A 19,284-nucleotide genomic window follows, 5' to 3' on the forward strand; every position below is an offset into this window, starting at 1 on the left:
AATAGGCTCGCCTAATTAACGCGGGACTATTGCAATCAATGGGAATTTTGCCTACCGAAATCTCAGTGGGGTTTGTGTGTGGATGGCGCGTTCCTCTCAAGTAAGACCTTATGTTGCAGTTGTATGCTTTGGATTTGCCTGAGTGGTTGCATATACCACATGTGGGTGTTCATTTTCGATTTAATGCTTTTATAGCCTGAGATTAGTGTGTGTTGTGTGAGAGTGAGTGTGCCTTCGCGGGTGCGCCCTCAGTTGTGAATATATGTATAACAACCGTTGTGTTCTGTAACATCAGTATGTATTATATATTCCCGATGGTTTTAACCAGTTGTACAACTGTAAACAGACATGTTGTAAAATTACCACAAACCAGTTAATTCAGACTGTATAAATCGATTTGAATTTAATCGGTTTAAATCCAGGTATTCTTATTTAACATGAGACTGTCTGCATGTAGTTTGTTGGTGAGCCTGTAATATGTTCACAAACGGCTAAGAGAAGATGCTGAAACAGAAAGTAAGCAAAATACAAATACGAATAATAATGCAACAACAACACTACTAAAATTAAACAGAGAATAGTAAGGTTTTTTTCTATCACCTATATAGTAAATTGCTCCATTGTAAGCAGACAGATAAATATTAGGCATTAACCCCTGGCCAAAGAAATGGGGAAGGGGGAGGCAGATGAAGGAAGAGGACTAAGCTGAAGTAAATTCCAGGTCGGAAAGATTTATGTACGTTCCCAATTCTTTCATTAAAATCAATGGAATTGGGATAGTGCCCCAAATTTTAAGCTGATGGGTGCAATTTGAACCCATAAACCAATGGTTTTACTCAGAGCTAACTGTGGACAGCAGTTTTTGATATGAGAAAAAAGCCACCTCTTAAAATAAACCAGGACTGGGAAAATTAGCAAATTAACTTGCGGCCCAATCTATGTATGTTTACTGGAAATAAGTCCCAGTGGCCATTAGGAAAATTACTCATAGTGAGTCCCATGGTCATTTTGATTTCAAGGGAAATACTTTGAGTATTTTTCCTTATCATGCCAGCCAATGGGTGAGTTTAGACTTGTGTCCAGTGTTCCCTCTAACATTTTGTTGACGTCTTCTCAGTTAATTTTAGATCCGCTCAGGTTTAATCAGCCAGCCGGCCTTACTGCCACGTAGCCTGTGAACGCTTCTTGTATTTTTCCTATCCTCTTCCTCCTGGCATAATTTAGGTCCTCGGGGCAGAGACTTGTTTGTTTTGTTTTCAGTTAGGTTTGCATCACTGTCAAGGGCCATGGAAGCTGACATTCTACAAAACAGTGTATAATAAATGATAATAAACAAAGAGCCTTATTTTCAAGTTTTAGGTGTAAAAATGGTTGCTAAAGCCTCATATATAGTCTGCAGTAGCTGTATTCTCACTTCTAATATTTGAGTATTTTTGCCTATTCAATCCATCTCTGGCTTCCTCGCCGCCTCCCTTCCTAGGCTGCACCCACGAGAGAAGCATATTTGTCCCTCGTGGAAACCAATTACCTGTCCTAGAACATTTATTCAGAGAGGGGCCTTCTCTTTCCCCAGGAGACAGAAATGATTGTTGCTCTTTGTTGTCTGGAAGAGGAGAATGGGAGCATCTTTCAAGGGCTTCATTGTCCTCTGATAAAAGAATGAGATATTTTCCTTGGAAATCTTAGGGCGTTTTTGCTTAGGTAAGCAGCACACAATGAAATAGAGTCCCAGAGCCTAAAGGGGTAGGCCCTTATTGCATGATAAAGGATTTTAACTGTTTCTCCCTGACGGTTTATCTTACCACCAGAGTTTACCCTACGACCTCTACTCCTGCCTGATGTCCCAATGGAAGTTAGCGAGAGCACTACGAGCAATCAAGTTCCTTGGTAGCTGGGGACTCTCCACCACAGGATTGACGAAGTCTTCCTAGGTGCCCCTTGGTTAGGACTTTCGAGCAATATGGTTTTTTTTAAAGAAGGGAAAAGAACCTCATTAATTCATTCACCAGCTGACCTCTGACTTGGAGCTGTAGCCAGATCCTGTACAGGTTTACTCCCATACATGTTTATCCAGTTATTCTACAACTTGTGTAAACAAGTATGGATAGGATTGCTGCAGCCCTACCATTTGGGACAAGATCCACTCTAAAGTCCTTTGTTTCCATGGGAGCATAACATACTCACCGAAGCCCATGGGACTTGGGAAAATTAGACTGTATCTCGTGCTCTTTCTGCGGGTGAAACAGCAAAATGCTCTTAGCTGCCTGAGAGCAAAACTCCCTGCATGAATTAGGCAATTATGAGCACAGATCACATCCTATTGAAATCCACTTGTTTACCGTGCATTAATCGATCGATTGCATCAGCAGTTGATTGCTCTCAGTCTCTTCTGGGCATCGAGAATACTTCCAATCCAGAAGCCCTCTGCCCTGTTGAGGGTCACCGACGCTTTCCCCCATAACTGAAACCACCATGAAATGCCCGGGAACTATCAATCCGTTAAATTACATCAACCTGATTAAAATGTTTTTTCCCCCAAACTTTTTTTTAAACATTCTATACGTAAAAGTCTAGAGATACCCACCAGAAATGTGTCCTGTATGACAGAGGAGTAGTTCACCCCCCCCCTCTTTTTAAATTACTAGTTCATTATAATAGGCTTCTCCTTGGAATCTGAGAGGAAACGGTGTCACTTACTGTTTAACGATTTTCAATAATTTATCGGCGAAACATGACTCTGTTTAGCGCTAATAAACCTGCACCAAATCCGCCGGGAGGGCGGACCCCGCATTGTGCAGCCAGGTGGCTTTTCAAGGAGATTTCAGGCTTGCTCCCCGAAGCCCGCTGGCTCGAAAGTCGACTGCGTTGAAACCAATGCATCCCTGTGCCCAATGCTAACTGGGCAAAGAGGCACCTTTTAAACGTGCTGATTCTCTTTTATTTAGCAGGGGGAGAGTAACTGGCCCTCTACACCCCCAGCACAGTACCTCCAGTGACTGTTGATGGTGTCTCTCTTATGTTTCTTTTTAGATTGTGAGCCCTTTGGGGACAGGGATCTAGCTTATTTATTTATTATTTCTCTGTGTAGACCTCTTTGGAAACTTTGGTTGAAAAGCGGTATATAAATATTTGTTGTTGTCGGTTTTCAAACTGTGTACATAGGCCTCTTCAACAAGCAAGCTAATTTTTGTGGCTTAAGAAGTGTGTGTATCAAAATATTTTAACAGATCTTTAAGCAGCATCTAAGGAGTTTAAACTATCTGAACGCCCGCACACAAACACACACAGAGCACAGAGAGAGAGAGAGAGAGAGAGTAGTGGCAATGTGACGGGAGAGATACACATTCTTTCTTGTTTGTCACAGGGCTTGGACAAAGCCCCATTGGATTTCACTCTGAGTTCTGTGACAGCAAGAAGTCTGCATAGCCTATTTCCCCTAGGGCTGCAGACTTGAATATTTCATCCACAGGAGGGTTTTCCAAAAAGGAAAAAGGCAGATCGGTTTGTAGACCTATGCAGGCTCTTCCTATGCACAAACGTACGTGTGAGTAAGTCCCATAGAAATCGATCGGAGTGGCTTCCGAGTAAACCTGCATGAGGCTGGCCTGTTGGTGCCCCTGAACTCTAGGAGGCTTACTTCTCATGTGCAGAATGTGAGGAGGGCGCCAACCTTTGTTAGTAAAAACTATCAACTCACCAATCCACAGTTCCATTTAGGCGAACCGCGGAGATCAACTTGAACAACGCTTGGTCTCGATTTTTAAACAAAAATAATTTCTAAAGAGCGTCTTCTGCAACGTTTCCAGAGGCGGCGCACTATTGGCAAGGAGCAGCCCTTGACAGTGGCATCCACAAACCCCAAACATCACACGTACCAGTTAAAGTGCTTCTGAACCACTCTCCCAACTGTTGGTGTACATGTGTGGACGGTGGAAATGCCCTTGTATCAGGTTTAAACCAAAATCCTCTGTAGGGAGCTTGATTTACAACTCCCTTTCGTCCGTTTGTTGCGTCACTGGTGATATTTGAAGCACTTCTTTTTTTTTCATTCTTCACCGCCATTTCCCGCTTTAATGCGGCTGTGTAGATTAGCCAAGGTATTTTTTTTTTCACCTGTCAACCTCTCCTCGGAAAGAGTGGAGAAGGGGAATCGCCACAGCCAGAGCAGATTTCGTTCACTATTTCTCTTCTTCACTCTTCCATAGAACTAACAAGATTCAGACGATTTGGATTTAAAACAGTTTCCTACCGGAGGTTGCTTGTTGTTGCCAGGATTGCTAGAAACAATTCTACAACTTTTTATCACTTCAGACATCTAGTTTCATAACTGGTCCTTAATTTAGCGTCCCTACATACACTACTTGATTAGTCAGTAGGTAGAAATCAGGATGTTTTCAGCAATCAGGATGAAATCAGGATATGTAATGGGCCTGTGTCCTTGGCAAGAGGAGGAAAGCACCTGCATGGAAGTGTCACACCTGTCATGGGGCGCTTGGGGTAATCAAATGGTTAATCGATTCCGAATCATTTAGATCTTCAGTAGGAAGTTCACTGGATTGCCTTGAACGCAAACAGACCTCAGTCTTTCAGGAAGAATGCATTGAAATCTGGGTGGCTTCTAACCTGCTACACCCACACGCTGGTAAAAACTGACTGTTTAGCCAGTTTATGCCTATTTGGAACCAAATGGGCTGCGCCAGTCAACCGTTCCGGCGCAACGGTTTTGTGAATCGGCTGGTGTGTGTTTGCCATATGATTTGCTTTTTTTTCAACCTTCTTGCCTGCCCTTTGTCTAGTCTCAAGGGGGAGAGGGAAGTTGTTATTAATGCCTATACCACATCCCGGCTTCGAAACCTATTTGCTTGGAAGGAAGGAGGCCTGCACTGGTTTCAACAGTATCTGCGACCCAGCAAGCCCAGCTTGGATCGGGGACTTACGGTCCCGTCTCAAACCGTGAAGCAAGACCCACCGTGTTGTTCAGTGGAGCCTCCGCTCAACTAGGTGCGCATCTGACAGCAGCCAGCGTGTGCGAGGATACAAATATAGATGTGTTAGGTTACGTGCGTGCCCTGCAATCCTACATATTTTTACTCAGAAATAAATCCCCATCCAGCGTAAAGAAGTGCAGCCCTCAACATGGAGACGCGCTGCTACTAACATTAAACGGCATTTCTTCACGATACATCTTCTCCTTCAGACGACTGATCAGGCCGGAGTCTGCCCTGGCCCTATAGACTAGCCCATTGCGCGATCCTGCAGTCCTACTTCATCGTATTGGGTCTAAGCATAAGCAACCTCATGTCCCGCCACTATTTCTCGCAACGCCACCACCGCCCTGCTCTGTGGCGTTGCACCCACGTTCCCTGCAAGACAGAGCCCCCCTTCCTCCTCCTCTCCATCCTCTCCTATGAAACCTCTTAAGAACTTCCCCCCCTAGATACTTCCAGAGTCCTACATATCTCCCTTCCTCGTTGCTATGTTGTCCTGCACAAAGAATAACAAGCCAAGGTAGTACAAACTAATAGTACGGCGCTTATACACCTCCTTACGAACGGATCCCGTTGATTTATACGAAAAGCAAAGCGGAAAATCAAAACCCGGAGAGTCCCGCCCAGGATTTCCGGGCGTGCATTGCTCCGCGAATGCCATAGAAGGAGCCAAGGCTGAGAGTGTCCACTGGACAGGGATTAAGACCCCCCCCCGCGCCCCCGTGTGATGACGCCACACGCCCAATTCACTAAAATACTCTGACATCAGCCCCCCCCCCCGCATTTGCGATTCCTACTGATATAGACGTAGTGGGGACGGGGGAAGAGCGCCTAAGGAATATGCAGTCCTAGCACACTTCCAAAAGAGTTTGACCGATGTATGTATGTATGTATGAGTTTATTTCGGCCCAAAGCCAGCATAAATACAAGAAAAAGAAGGGAAACAACAACAATAAAATAAATAAAATACATAAAACATTAATACCTTCAAATACGGTATACATAACTATTTTCATTCAAATAAAAACGGTTAATCTGAAGTGTAGCTGACATCCAATGGGTGAGGGAAATTACTCAAAGTAGCCTTATTGCGATTCCAATGGCACTATTTTCTTCATCATGTCACCCAATAGGGTTTACTTCGGAGGAGTAAACATGGCTAAAATAGAGCGACTATTTTGCCTATTTGTTTCTCATGTACAGTATTCCGCCCTTCTTCCCTCACGGAGCTCAAGGCGGCGCAGATGGGGTTTCCAAGCAGACGCTGCCCGGACCAGACTTGCTTAGTTGGAAAGACTGGGGTGGGGTTGGGGTGGGGGCAAACCTAGCGATAGTCCTACCCTAACACAAGGTTGTAACCTTTGTAATGTATTACACTGGTAGTCATACAGTATTAGGAATGTGGGTTAGTTACTTCTTATGGCATCAGTACAAAATCAGTACAATGGGAATAATATCTGAGCAGTCTTTGTAGATACTCCACCTAGACAATTTCCACGGCTACCACGCCTAACTAGAACACAGGTCGTCCTTTCTTGGATATCATATGACGCGTACACGCCATTTTTGTTCAGAACTATGTATGTTTGCTCGGAAGTACACCCCATGTAAGACTCCCTGTAACTCCTAGAGCTTACTCCCAGGCTAAATGTGCAGAGGATTACAGCCCAAGGCTGCAGTTACAACACACTTAAGGTAAAGTGTCTTGTCGAGCCGGTTTCGACTCCTGGTGACCACAGAGCCCTGTGGTTGTCTTTGGTAGAATAGAGAAGGGATTTACCATTGCCTCCTCCTGCGCAGTATGAGATAATGTCTTTCAGCATCTCCCTATATTGCTGCAATATAGGTACTTCCTACAGTCTGAGAAACATACCAGTGGGATTCGAACCAGCAACCTTTGGCTTGATAATCAAGTCATTTCTCCACTGCACCATTCGGTACTGCTGTCAAAACACACTTAAAGCAAAGTATGCCTTCCAGTGGGTGTTGACTCCTGGCGCCCACAGAGCCCCGTAGTTGTCTTTGGTAGAACACAGGAGGGGTTTACCCTTGCCTCCTCCCACACAATATGAGATGATGCCTTTCAGCATCTTCCTATATAGCTGCTGCCTAATATAGTGCCAGCAGGAATTCGAACCAGCAACCTTCTGCTTGTTAGTCAAGCATTTTCCTGCCACTTAAGGTGAGTACTCATAACACACTTCCTACCCACTTAATACAATGGCTGACAGCCTGACTAAATTGCTCAATAATACTGCTCAGGAGTTACTTTAGATTACTAAATTTCAGTAGAACCCTCTCTAGTAAATTTAGTCAGGAGTGGACGTCAGCCATTGGGACTTACTTCCAAATAAATAGACACAGGATTGCATGTTCTGATGAAATAATAGGTGGAAGAGGGAAAGAGGATACATATGTGCTTAACGAAATGGACTGTAATGTTACTTGTGCTGATCTGGAAACTAATCCAAAATGAAATCTAAGGGATTTACTTCCAGGTAAATGCTTAGGGGTTCATACGGATCTTGAAGCCAGTTCCACTGAGATCAAGAAGCGTAATTCCAAGCAAGAAAGGATGTCTGGGATCGGGTCCAAGTTAACAGAAAACGGTAATATTCCGTTCTGTGCGTTAGACTGTAATCCGGCAAGAGCAGACAGGGGGAAATCAGCTGGTCTATAGCCTCTCCCCCGGACTCGAACCTGAGACTGCGCCTAACTGGTGCTTCAGTCTGCGGCGCTACAGTAGCTGGCGAGGCTATCCCAATCCCAGCTACTCTTCGCTGGCCACGGCAGAGATTGGCCGCGGTGACAATTGCAGGCTGCCTCTGTACTTTGCACTCCCCTAAAGCTGCTAACCAACCGACGGCGGTTGTTTGGTTGTTTAGTTTGGAAAATGTCTCCAAGCCACAAACCCGGAGGCTCCGCTGGGAGAGTTCATTGAAAGCCACTCGCCCTGCCTCTCTCTCTCTCTCTCTAGTCCCTCCCTCCCTCCAGTGGAAAGGGCTGTGTAACTCTGACAGCTCCAAGAGGAGGAAAGAGAGTCCCGCCGCTGGCACCAGACTGCTGCCTCCGGACGCCCCTCCGCGCTCGGAAAAGATGACACGCTGCTGCTGCTTCTGACAATGACCAATTTGAAAGGCGCCAAGAGGGAAGAGGCAAGCCAGGCTTGGGACCCTTCTGCGGCTCCGTCGCAAGCGCCTTGGCAGAGCCCAGTTTTGAAGGCGCTGCTGCAGGACTTTAAGACTTCATTCACAATATAGCTTGGCTCCCTACTAGATCCCTCCCCTGTTCGACAGCCCATTGCAGAGAGAGCCGTGGGGAGAGACAGAAACCCAGTAAAGGGGAGCCAAAGGAAGATCTTGCGTTTAAAGAATGAGCTTGCGTTTGTATTGCGTGTATATGTCCATTTCACAATGGCCTAGTAGGCCTACTGGAGTGGATGGGCCTATGTTAGTGCTGCCCCTCCTCAGACCTGTGTCTGTCTTTGCTTGGGTTGGGAATCGGATTTTTAGGATTTGTTTGGGTTTATATATCCGCTCTTGTTTCTCGTCGGGCATTTTAGGCGGAAAAAAACAGCAGATTTGTTTCCAGATTTGTATATTGGGGGGGGGGGTCGTGTTGGGGTGGATGCCTTAGTCCATTTTCCTAGAAAATGCCCACCGGGGAAGGGAGGGTTCCGATTAACACCTCGACCCTAAACAGCTTCCTTGTAAGGAGTCCGCCCTGGAGGAAATCATTGGAATTCCAGATAAACGACTTTTGGGAGGATTTTTTTACACAGTTTTCTGGAGATGGGCAGCACGTTTGTGTAAGTGGACCCGAGCCAACAGGAAGTCAGTCGGAATATCTTGGGCACAGGAGTTCCGTGTGAATTCGCCGAGGATCTTCGAACGGTTGGAAACAACGAAACATTATCAATTCTGTAGAAAATTCTCCTCGGTGCTAGAAAGAAACCCGTCTTAAAAGCCATGTCTTCCCGCAGTGAACTGTGAGAAGTGCAGTTTTGTTGCCAGAAGGAACGCTGAAATACCCAATAAACTATTCAGGCTGTACGAGTGTACAGATGTCTGTACACTCGTACAGGGTTTTGTGTGAATTGAAAAATGAACCTGGGCACACGTCACCCAAATGCATGGTATGCACTTGGGTTCAGCATAACGTCTGAAAAACTCTACCTGCATACAAATCTGTACCTGTGTACGCTCTGTACTCATTGGATTAGGGTTGAATATAATGTCTAATGGTGCTTATAATGTCCCAAAGTCCAGGGGAAGTTTAGGGGAAGCAAAATTGTTTAAATTGGGTGTAGAAAGGCCAGAACATCCAACAGCAACTAGTGCAAGGCAAGTGATTTGTAGCAGGAACCTGAGTGGATCAATCCATGTATAAAGAAGTGGTCCTAGAGAATAAAAGACATCTCATTCTATTATGGGAAGGTCACATTCACCACTGAGAACAGGCCTATCAGAAAGATTTTGTGCCTCCACGGTAGCATCTTTCAGTGTCCCTTAACCAAAATTCTCACTTTCTGTTCCTTCTCATTGAATGAGAACCTATATAATGCAGTCAGTTCCGCTGGTTTTAAAGGGCACCCTAAAAAACTGCCAAGAGAGGAAGCAACAGCTCCTCTAGACTAAGTTGAATTAATGTGACATACAGTATTACAACCTGAATGCTAGGTAAAAATTCCTGCTACTGGCCATGATTCTCTATGATTGCCGCTGTAGACATAATTAACAAAAATCTCTCAAAATAAGACTTTAGGACTCCTTTCTTTGCTTTTGCCGGACACGCTGGTGCCCAGTCGCAGGTACACCAAGATTCTGAGTTTCTCCTTGATGTCCATGAACAGGACGTTTAGAAATGGCTGCTCCAATTTGAGCCAGGGAATGACCTAGTGTGTACTGGAACCCTTCTTCCTAACATTTTGCTACCTCTGTCCTATACTTCCCTGAGTTGTTCCCCCCCCCACACCCATGCTACAAAGTTGAACTGGTTCAGCCGTCATGGCTTCACCCTCAAGGAATTCTGGGAACTGTAACTGAATAGGAAAGGCAATCTCACAGTCCTCCACAGACACAATTCTCACAGTAGTAAAACTAAACTTGCTGGAATACTTTGGGAGAAGTCACCGAAGTTTAAAACAGACATATTACAAATGTCTATGTCCACTTTATCAACCAAAAACGCTATACTCTTAACTCTTTGATTGACACTCCCTTATCAAAGGAATCTAGGAACAAAGGCCTATTGATGTTAAAGCTGCCCCAAGGGGGTCTCCAGGATGCAGAAACCCTTACTAGTTTTGCTGAAGCCGTGGCAGCCGGGTGACCAAATGCAGTGGAAGACAAGCCCCCTCCCCCCATTTTTGTACAGAAGTGCTGAAAATATGTGTATCAGCTAGTTTTCTTTAACAGTCAGTGATGGCAACTGTTATATTTTGGTCCTACTATTTCTTTTAGACGTTAGAAAAAAAGTAGGACCAACTTGGACATGACAGAATAGAGAGTAAACTTTAGCATTCACAATGACTCTTCTTCAGGCTGGAACTTAGTTAAGCAATAGGATAGGATAGGATAGGATAGGATAGGATAGGATAGGTGTTTGGGGGTGCATGATGCGGGAAAGAACCAGCTTGGAAACATGACTGAGGCTGTTTCATTATGAACAAAACATATTTTTCTCTCCCACATTAATTACTTTATTTATTTATTTATTTATTTATTTAGACTGAACATCCAGCCAGAATAAGGAATAAGTGGCTCTGGTGAACTCCAAAGCTTGCTCACTATTCTGTGACAGTTAGTTGGTCCTAATAACAATCTGGGTAGCATGATGGTTCCCACCCACCCAACCATTTGCCTGGCTGCACCTGTCCACATTCTGCACAGTGATTACGGGCACAGCAAGTTCAAGGACACAGGCTCCAGACCTGCCATCTTTAGCACAGGACCTGGTGACCCTGGAAGAGGAGACACCAGGCAGTGCAGCTCCCTTAACTGACTCTCAGTGATCAGGAGTGCTTAGCTCAAGGAAAGAAACTCCCAAGTGCTAAGAAACTTACTGTTGAGTAGTCCAATTGAAGTCTAAGAGGCTACTTATCAGTAAATTTGTGTGATTTATGGATCTCAGCTTTAGATGTTGACTCACATTTTAGCAATAGTGTGCCAATAGGGTCTTTGAGTCGCATTTTAGCAATTTGGTGATCCTCCACACATATGCAAACCAGGATGCATAAAAGGAGCCAGTGTGGTATAGTGGTTAGAGTGCTGGACTAGGACCGGGGAGACCAGAGTTCAAATCCCCATTCAGCCATGAAACTAGCTGGGTGACTCTGGGCCAGTCACTTCTCTCTCAGCCTAACCTACTTCACAGGGTTGTTGTGAAAGAGAAACTCAAGTATGTAGTACACCGCTCTGGGCTCCTTGGATGAAGAGCGGGATATAAATGTGATAATAATAATAATAATAATAATTAATAATAATAATAGAACCCCAATTGAGAGAAAACATCTAGATTCAAACTGAGGTCGCCCAATCATTCACTTCGCTTGAAAGAAAGTTCCACAGATGACAGCAGGACTTACTTCGGGAACGGGAGAGTGTTGTTTGCACCTTGACAGCAGTAATTTCCGTCGGACTTGCTGTCATATATACTCTCGTATATATACTGTCATATATACGAGTGTCTTCTTAAGGAAACGTTGCTGAAGTGGCTACTTCCGCATATTTAACATTAGTGGATCGTGGGTCGGGAGATCGAAATCTTTGTAAGCTTGAAAACGTGTGAAGCGGATGAGACTGTTGCCCCTGCCCTGGTGTCATGCTGGGCTTCCATCCATGATCTCCCTCAACATTTTCGCCAAGGATGTCTGCATTCTAATGATAAAGCGACGTCTAGCCGCACCGGATTTAATGTAGGGGCTTGACCGAGAAAGTATGACTTTCTGGGGAAAGACTTTCTGGGGAAATCTTAGTCTTGAAAGAACGCTGTTTGATCCGTTGTTTTTAATCAAGTCTGCTGTTCACACCTCTTTGTCTTTTCATGGTAACCGAGATCTATAGTCTTTTCAGGCTCATGTTTCCCAGACTATGGGAAACACCTATATCGGCAGCAGCGATATAGGAAGGTGCCGAAAGGCATCATCTCATGCTGCGCTGGAGATTGTATGTTTGTATGTATGTATTCAATTTCTATACCGCCCTTCCAAAAATGGCTCAGGGCGTTTACACAGAGAAATAACAAATAAATAAGATGGCTCCCTGTCCTCAAAGGGCTCACAATCTATGTGAAACAATGACAATGGTAAACCCCTCCTGTGTTTTACCAAAGACAACCACGTGGCTCTGTGGTCGCCAGGAGTCAACACCGACGGAAGGCACAACTTTACCTTATGTTTACCACTTTAAAATGTGCCCCTTGCCCTGTTATAGTTATGAGCCCTGGCACAAATGAAGCTGCCCAGTGTGAGCCCATGCCTCCAAGAAACTCATCTGGCAGGTACCACACAGCACCCTGCTTTAGTCTGCTGGCTGCTCTAAAGGAGACTGAGTCAGCCCCGTGTATTGATTAGGGGTCGGACTAGGACCGGGCAGTCTTGAGTCCAAAGCCCACTCAGCCATGGGGCTTCCTGGGTGAACTTGGGCCAGTCACGACCACCAGTCAGTCTAACAAGTCTTATAAACGGGCGCGGAGTGCCACTTGCCACCTTAAAGTACCAAAGATGTTTCGTGCTCCGGCAGAATATTACATTCCATTAGTATAGTGTTTGGCTGCAGTGAAGTTTTCTGAATTCGAAATATCTGCTATGTTCTCTAGCTTGGTGGCAACTAAAATTTAAGACGAACAATTTAAAAAAAAAAAATCCCTTAGAGGCCTGTATGTGGTTTCTGGTGATTCCTGAGGTGATATCCTGAGTTCTGAGGTGATATCTGAAATCGGGGAGACCTGTTCTGTTCTGAGCCGCCGAGATGTTCTGGCTCTAGGGCCAATCATTTGAAATGAGAGGCCCCTTCTTGAGCTAAGCAACAAGTAGCAGTAGTAAGCTCCAAACTCCAGCCTTCAGTTCCTACCTTGCCACGTGCGCATTGGACGCTGGGAGGCTGCTGGGTGAGCAATAAGACTGGATTAGCCCAAGGAGAGCAAAGTACCGTGTACTTTGGGAGTTTGCTTAACCGAAACTGTCTTCGCGGGGTGTCTCTGTTTTGGAAAACTCCACTTCAAGGGGAATCATTCCATCTCTCCCCACACTCAAGACAAATTGGCTTCCTTGTCTCTGAAATCAGCATACGCAAATATTTTGTCACTCTAAAGCACAGTCCAGAGGTCGCAGGTTTGGGACTGAACAGGGGGAAGGGATTTTGTTTTATTTTTTTAAGTGGTTAGTTTCTGAGATAGTCACAACGTGCTGTGCTTTGTCAATAGAAACCATGAAGATGATGGCAGAAAAGATGGCTAAATGGCAAATATATTTGTTCAGCAGCTCATCTACAAAAATGCACTGTTTAAAAGGGTGTTATGTTTCAATCCAAGCCAAAGGCTACACATCGGTTAAGTAAAAAGTATCTGGATTTTAAGTGCTACGTCCTGTTGAGCTAAATGTGGAGGAATGGATTAAAACACACCACACATCACACACCCAGCTGAGTGGACCCGAATCTCAGGCAGATTATGGTGACAACCCCCTTTAATCAGTCCATTGGCACGTGAACCGACTCTGACACCTTGATTCCAGAGTTATCCTGGGCAGGCCACAGACTTCTTTGAATATGTCCTTCTAGAGTGTGGGATTTATAGAGTGTAGCCTAAGTCCCCTTAGCAGACGGCACAGGGCTCCTGACCACACTGGAAGCTTGGCCCATCTATCTGAGTGCTATTTACACGCTGTGTGTTTAGGATCGGAGCCTAAATCAGTTTAAGTGCAAGGATGTCGGATTAAGGCTGCAATCCGAATCACACTTACTTAGACGTGTAAATTTTAAATTCCATGACACTCCAAGCGCCTAACTTCCGAACTGGCTGCCGGTAGTTTATATAGGGAGGTGGCATTAAATCGTTATAGGCCCCTTTAAACAAGGCAGAAGGTCGGCTTGAAGACTGCACTCCCCTAAAAGTCATTTACTCTGGACATGTTTCGGGAAAGTAAACGTACTAGCAAGTGTGGACTCCACTCAGTCATCATTTAATGCACGCTTGGGTGGGAGGCGAGGGGAGGACTGAAAGAATGCTGAAAGAGAGTCTCTCTTTACACTGATCCTAAATACAGTGGACTTCAGAAGTTTGCTAAACCGAAACTGGCTTCTTGGGGTATTTTTCCTCCTTCGGAAAACTCCATTTCAAAGAAGACCTAAAAGGCACTCTCCCACAGCAAAGCAAGAGAAGGTCACAGTCCCATTTCCAAAAGTGACAGACAAGGCTGAGTTCCTCTGATTCACAGGACAGCCTGTTCTGGGGACTGGAGAAGTCGACCCTTTAGATGCTTTCCATGATTCTGTTATTTTAAATGAAATCCACAGTTCTTCCATGGAAAGGTTTGCTTCTGACCTCAGCTGGGCGTGGACAGCAGCCTTTGACCATTGGAGTTGAGTTCTTCTGAGGTATGCTTTTACCCGATTCCGTCAAGCGCTCACCTTGAGCCAACAAGCGAGCGGAATCTTGGACGGCTGGCCTGGCTGACCCTCCGGATCTAACCACATATGTCTGGAGCGAGTGTCCTCATTGTTTTCAAATGGAGTGGGATCCAAGGAAGCAAACTTCGGTTTGCCTTTGGTTTGCCTTGACTTGGCACCAGGTAGGACTGATGTCACTGAAAGCCTCCTGCCTTCAAGGCATTTTTGTGGGGGTGGGGGGAGTATTCCACAATCTAAAAAAAAAAAAAAAATCTACTTTGACAATAGGAAAAGGCTGAGCTTTTGATCTGCTTTCTGTTTATTGCAACCTGTCCAATATCCAAACTAGAAGTTTATATCCAAATGCCTATTCCATGCAGAACAGACTCGTTCTCAGGAGAACCATGCCTAATGCCAGCATTAATTACTATTCGTTATTAATCTAAATACTTCAATAATGGGTGTGGAGAAAATGATGTTTGTTTGTTGTTTATTCGATTTCTATACCACCCTTCCAAAAAATGGCTCGGGGAGGTTTACACAGAGAAATAATAAATAAATAAGATGGATCCCTGTCCCCAAAGGGCTCACAATCTAAAAATAATCATAGGATAGACACCAGCAACAGTCACTGGAAGTACTGTGCTGGGGGTGGATAGGGCCAGTTACTCTCCCCCTGCTAAATGAAGAGAATCACCACGTTAAAAAGGTGCCTCTTTGCCAAGTTAGCAGGGGTGTAAGGCCTGATCCTTACATGTGAACATACATACACACAATCTTTCTAGTCACACACACAATCTATCTATACACGCACATGTGCATACATACACACACACAGTACAAATACACAGACACACTTCCATCACAGGTTTGTCCAATAAGCAGAGAGATTAAATGGTCTTTTCCAAGATGAATATGGAATGTTACATATGCCAATACTACAACCCTCTTCAGACATTATGTTGCATGAGTGTATAGATGTCTGTACGCAAGTACGTTTTTTCGTTTAAATGGCTGTACTTGCATTCATTTAAGAAGTTAATGTGAGTACAGGCCCCTCAGATACATGGTACGGATAGGAAGTGTCAGCATAATGTGTGAATAACTGTACCCATGTACAGATCTGTACCTCTGTACTCTATACCCTTCTAAGAGTGTTGAACACAATGTATGAAGAGGATTCATGTGAAGGGATATACATACTCGATTCTCTGGCAGTTACCCATTGGTTTATGGCCATCCTCTGAAAGCCCTAGTCATGATACATGTTATGTTTGTGAAGTTTTAGTTAGGGAGTGATCAGACCGCAATCCAGAGCAGCACAGCAAAACTAGTCTGGCGTGGAGTGGATCCGAAACTGGAGTTGTTGCTTTCGGAATATGCGGGGAGGCTCAAGCTTTATCTTTCGCCTGTCAGACAGATCATAAAGCGAACTCAAAGAATATATTGGAAGGAACATCAACCGGGGAAAGAGACGCTGCACTCACTCACACATTGAAATCCCCATTGAGTACTTCAGTATGTGAGCTTCAGAGGCTGGCCTCTTGCGGGTTAATAGCGGGTCAGAGTGAGTAGCAAATCTGTAAACAACGTTGTACGGAATCCCCAAAGTCATTCACACACGCCCACACCCACCAGCACTTTGCTAACATCAGCCACCAAAGAAAAGGTGGAATTGGCCCAAAGGAGGATGAGTTCGGGAGCCAATCGGGTGACAAGTTTCATGTCGCCATAGAAGCACAGGGAATCATTTGAGTCTGTAATCCACAACCAGTTTACCAAGTAGTCCTCCTAAAGTCCTTGGCACTGCTTCGGTATGAGTGCGTTGCAGATAGTGACAGCTCCAATATGCCGCCCGCCCAGTGAACCAGAAGAACTAGAATTTAAGTAAACGTGGGCTGCAATCCAAATAGCAAGGGAAGTCCGTGACAAAACGCCCATTGAATATAATGGCTCTGGTGTGCACTTTTTAAAGGTGTTTCTCGAGCGATACTAGTGTAGTGTCACGTGTGAACACCCCTAAGCTGCAGACGTGGGCTTTTTATTAAAAGTAAGTAACCATGGTTAAGATAGTGCTGTAAGTCTAGGGAGCATGGGCTATACATGGTAATAGTGCTGCATTAGAAATCGAAGTAGAGCCATTTATAAAGGCAATGGATGCTCCAGACGTTTTATACTGGAATTACAGAAGTCAGAAGGAACTGCAAACACAAATTCAAGTGCCACATGTAAAAATGTCCCCCATATAGATGTAAGAATTGGTTTGAAATGGGATCTTTCAGGAACAACATCATTCACACGTGCTGTAGCCCACCTACAGCGGTAACATCTCGAAACATCCCAAACCCTGCTTTAAAAACCATGTAAATCCTCCTGATGCCTCAGAAAACATAAATGCCCTCTGGGTGGGCTTAAAGAAACAAGGGTAGGGCATGGATTAGCCCCGCTGAAGCCATGAAAGTCAGTGGGCGGGAATCTAAATCCTCGTGTTACCCACCCAAAGGCTTCAGATATCGTTGGCGGACACGGTGGGACCACTGCCTCATAGAAACAAAGGATGGCTCTCTTACCCCAAACTGAAAGCCGGTTCCTTGACTAAGGCTTTTAAAAGTAGGCTGTATTCAACGTTTCCACTTTACCATAAAGCCACTGCAGGGCAGAGGCGATTTCCAGATCTATGTATTCTGTTTTGCTTTTAAAAGGCGGTGGTGGTTTATTCCCAGTCCCTAGTGGTTTAGTAATTCTTATGCACGCTTAATTGGAAGCGAGTTTCTTCGATAAAGTGGGACTTACGTCTGAGTAAACATGCAAAGGGTAAAGTCATTAGCCACCCAAGTCACAGTGGACTCTTTCTCCGGCCCTAATGAAGAGCACGGTGGACTATTGTTCAAAGGCCGCACAGGCCGATCCCATGCTAGTTTACTGGAAGCAAAACCCCACTGGATCCACTTCGCACATTCGGTGTGCACAGGGTTGCAGCCTCAGGGAGTAACTAAACCCCTGGAAGTGAGGGTGAGTATGCGCCCTGACTTCCAAATAGTGGGTGTTACAAACAGAGGGGGCTGTTTGTGCACTTCAGCAGGATGCGGGTGTAAGGATGTTGCCTGAGTGGGTAATGCCTGAGTGGGTAACATTTCCCGGGAGAAAACCCCGTGGACTTCAGCAGGACTGGCTTCCTGCGAAGATCGCATCATGAGGAGTTGATCCACCTCCTCGTGATGTCAATGACAGAAGGTCCCCTTGATTGGAATGGACCTGGGAGCGCACCATAAATTCTGGCAGGAGGCCGGCGGTGCTGGAGAGAGGAGAGCAAGCTGATTGGTTCAAGGCTTCTCTGGGGGAAAGAGCGACCTTCCAGCAGTCTGGATTCTTTAAAGCAAAGGGGAGAGGACGAGGAGGGCAAAGCCACGGGGGAAAGAAGATCCTCCCGGGCTTCAGAGCGGGCGCTGTCTCTTTAAGGAGAAATGTGCCAAGCCGGCCTTAGGGAGCGCTCGCCGGGACCAGCCGTTTGCAGGCGGCTCCATTAGGCTGCTAGAGCGCTCTGAGCGAGGAGGAGGACGGGGAGGTTTTGAACCTTCGCGGGGAGGAGCTCCGCTTCCACTTGCAGGCACTCGGTTCTGGGGCAGGTCACTTGGAGCTTTTTCGCTCGAAACCAGCCACCTCTCGCGCCTAGCCTGTTTCTCTAGACGGGGCGGCGGGGAGACTCGGTGCCACTTCGCCGCCTAGGCGGCCGGAGCACGTCGAAGCTCTCGCCAAGCGATCGGCTATCCTTGAGCAAGCAGAGCCCATGCCAAAGCCAAGTGGATTTAAAGTTTAAAAGCCACATCAGCCACCCCCCCAAGCAGACCTCTTTCGACCTGTGTGGAATAATCCTTAAAACTATCCAAACACCCCATACCCACCTGCTTCTGAAGCAGGCGGCGACTGAGCCTTCTTCTTCTTCTTCTTCTTCTTGCTATGGATTCCTTTAAAGGTGGGATGAATTTGGAAAGGCTCCCCGACGGCTTAAGACCTTCTCAGGCGCCCCACGACATGGCTTCCAGCTTCCATTTGCAAAGATCTTCCGAAGCCAGAGAACCGATTGAGAATTCCGCCAGCGAATCGTCAGACACCGAGGCACCAGGTAAAACTCAGTCTCCTTACTCCTGTTGTGGGTTGTTTACGTGAAATCTGCAGACAAATCCTTCCTTCTTTCCCTGAAGAGGCAAGGCACATCGGAGGGGTTTGTTAGCTCAGATTTGGGTGGATGAATGCATTCGCCTCCCAATGGGAAGGGGACAGGGAGAGATTCAAAGGGCTTTTTTCCACGTCCCATGTGTAACAGCATATCGATCGCCACCAATTTCCACTCGAGAAGGGGTAGGGGTGTGTGTGTGAAAAATATATTTGTTGCTATTAATTTCTCGGAGGGCTTCCATTCGGGCTGCGGTTTTACAGAATGCTTCTGAAATCATGTCAGCTCTGCTGGATTTATTTTCCAGTGCACACATGTAAAAAGATCTCCCTGTCAAACAGGGAGGGGAGTGGGAAAGACATCCAAAAGAGCGCGGGGTTGGAGGGGGCAGTGTTTAAGGGGGAAAAACAGAGATAACATTCCAGATTTGGGAGGACAGTAGGTAGTCTAAAGGTTCCTATTATTCCATAAGTTGCACAGGACACACGACTTGACTTTTCACACAAGATGTCTT

At 45.6% G+C, this 19,284-nt stretch overlaps 1 protein-coding gene across 1 annotated transcript in view; it reads left to right on the top strand.

Annotated features, from left to right (window-relative positions):
* The window catches only part of PITX1 (paired like homeodomain 1), a 43,694-nt gene that overhangs the window by 8,944 nt on the left and 15,466 nt on the right, over window positions 1-19,284 (top strand). The window contains exon 3 of the mRNA XM_053298187.1: window positions 18,570-18,719. Within this exon, the coding sequence (XP_053154162.1) occupies window positions 18,570-18,719 (150 nt within the window). The remainder of the gene's footprint in view (window positions 1-18,569; window positions 18,720-19,284) is intronic.

The sequence above is a fragment of the Hemicordylus capensis genome, chromosome 2 (genome assembly GCF_027244095.1).
Source record: "Hemicordylus capensis ecotype Gifberg chromosome 2, rHemCap1.1.pri, whole genome shotgun sequence".
NCBI lineage: Eukaryota > Metazoa > Chordata > Lepidosauria > Squamata > Cordylidae > Hemicordylus > Hemicordylus capensis.